The sequence below is a fragment of the Atta colombica genome, unplaced genomic scaffold, assembly GCF_001594045.1.
Source record: "Atta colombica isolate Treedump-2 unplaced genomic scaffold, Acol1.0 scaffold145, whole genome shotgun sequence".
NCBI classification, from domain to species: Eukaryota; Metazoa; Arthropoda; class Insecta; order Hymenoptera; family Formicidae; genus Atta; species Atta colombica.
Window position 1 is genome coordinate 716,132 of NW_017259234.1, and position 1,509 is coordinate 717,640.

Here is a 1,509-nt window from a genome sequence, read left to right on the forward strand (position 1 = left end):
CCATGTTAATATAGCAAAAAAAATCTTGTGGAATTTTTATCAAAAGTATCATAGCAACAATATAGAATGCACATATTTATTAATAGGTCATCTAAAGGAAAAAGGAATACATGTGGAGGTTGTTAGAGATTCTGATGTATCTAAGGCTAAAGAAAAATTTAGTAAAATTATTTCGGAGCATGTTTACAGTGTCCACAAGCCAATCATGGATCTGCAATTACTTGCCACTGTTGATTCTGGTGATGTAAAATATAGTGCGATAAAATTTGATGCCAAAATACGAAGTGATGAAGAAATGCAATTATTACGTTGGGGTTCAGCTGCTAAACAAGCTACAGTAGAAAATGTGTTAGATCTTAAGTCTACAGATTCGACAAATCCGTGTATGACAAAAAAGAATACCACTAAAAAGATATCACCACAAAGAGAGAATTTAGTGAAAAAGGGAAGTTTGAATCATTTCTTTGATAAGTTAATAGTTCCTTCAAAATCTGTAGAAATAACGTCATCCGAAAAGAAAGATAATAATGCCAGAAAAGACTTTATTGAAGAAAAAGTAATTAGAGAAAACAAGAATTTACTTGAAAGAAAGTGGAACAGAAGCAAGGAAACAGATGAAATAGCTAAGAAACGGAAGAGAACTATTACACAGAATGATTCCAGCGATTCAGAGATACAAAATGATGTAGAGATGAAAGAATCATTTCCTCAAACAGAGCCAGAAACTCTTGTAAAATCAAAAAATCTTGTTTTAGAAAATAAGAAAGAAAAAGAAGAAACAAGGAAAAAAAAGAAGAAAGCAGAGACTAAAAAAGTAAAAAAAAAACAATCTACGTTAATAAACTTTTTCAAGAAATATTAGAATTGCTTCAAAATTATCTAAAAGTAAGAAATATTCATTTGTTTTTTTAAATAATTTAAATACAATATATTACTTGTTAATAATATATGATGTAATATTAACAAGTATCATATTAATAATAATAAATAATGTACACAAAATTAATAAATTATGTTTTTTTGTATTTGTCAAACTCTTCATTAATGTTAAAGGCATATTATATTTTTATATTATTATTATTGTTTTTTATACCTCATGTCAATAGTTTTTTTATCATTATTGATATAATAACAGAATGATAATCATTGATAATTAATTGTTACAGATGAATAAATTGTGCCACTGAGTGAATATCAGGATGCAAATAATTTTAATGATGAGAATATTTTATCGAAACAAAATCAAACACTTTTGCTCGAACTAAGGACTAAGAGAAAATGAAAATCACGAATTTCAAAGGACATAATTTGAGCATTTTAGTGATAAGTAAAATCACTATGCGAGATTACATGTTTTGTCTGTTAGCGAAACTATTAAAAAATATGATGTATGTGCGCTATATATATTAAAAATATGTGAAATGAATAGATGGAAGAAATATTGAAACATCTCTTATAATTGCAGCATCTTGCCTACAAATACATAGATATTTTATATATATATATATA

General features: G+C 26.5%; 1 protein-coding gene across 1 annotated transcript in view; it reads left to right on the top strand.

Annotated features, from left to right (window-relative positions):
- Positions 1-6: 6 nt before the first annotated feature.
- The window catches only part of LOC108685037 (chondroitin sulfate synthase 2), a 7,770-nt gene continuing 6,267 nt past the window's right edge, over positions 7-1,509 (top strand). Inside the window, exons 1-2 of the mRNA XM_018189648.1 lie at positions 7-118; positions 190-814. Coding sequence (XP_018045137.1) covers positions 111-118; positions 190-814 — 633 coding nt within the window. The 5' untranslated portion in view covers positions 7-110. The remainder of the gene's footprint in view (positions 119-189; positions 815-1,509) is intronic.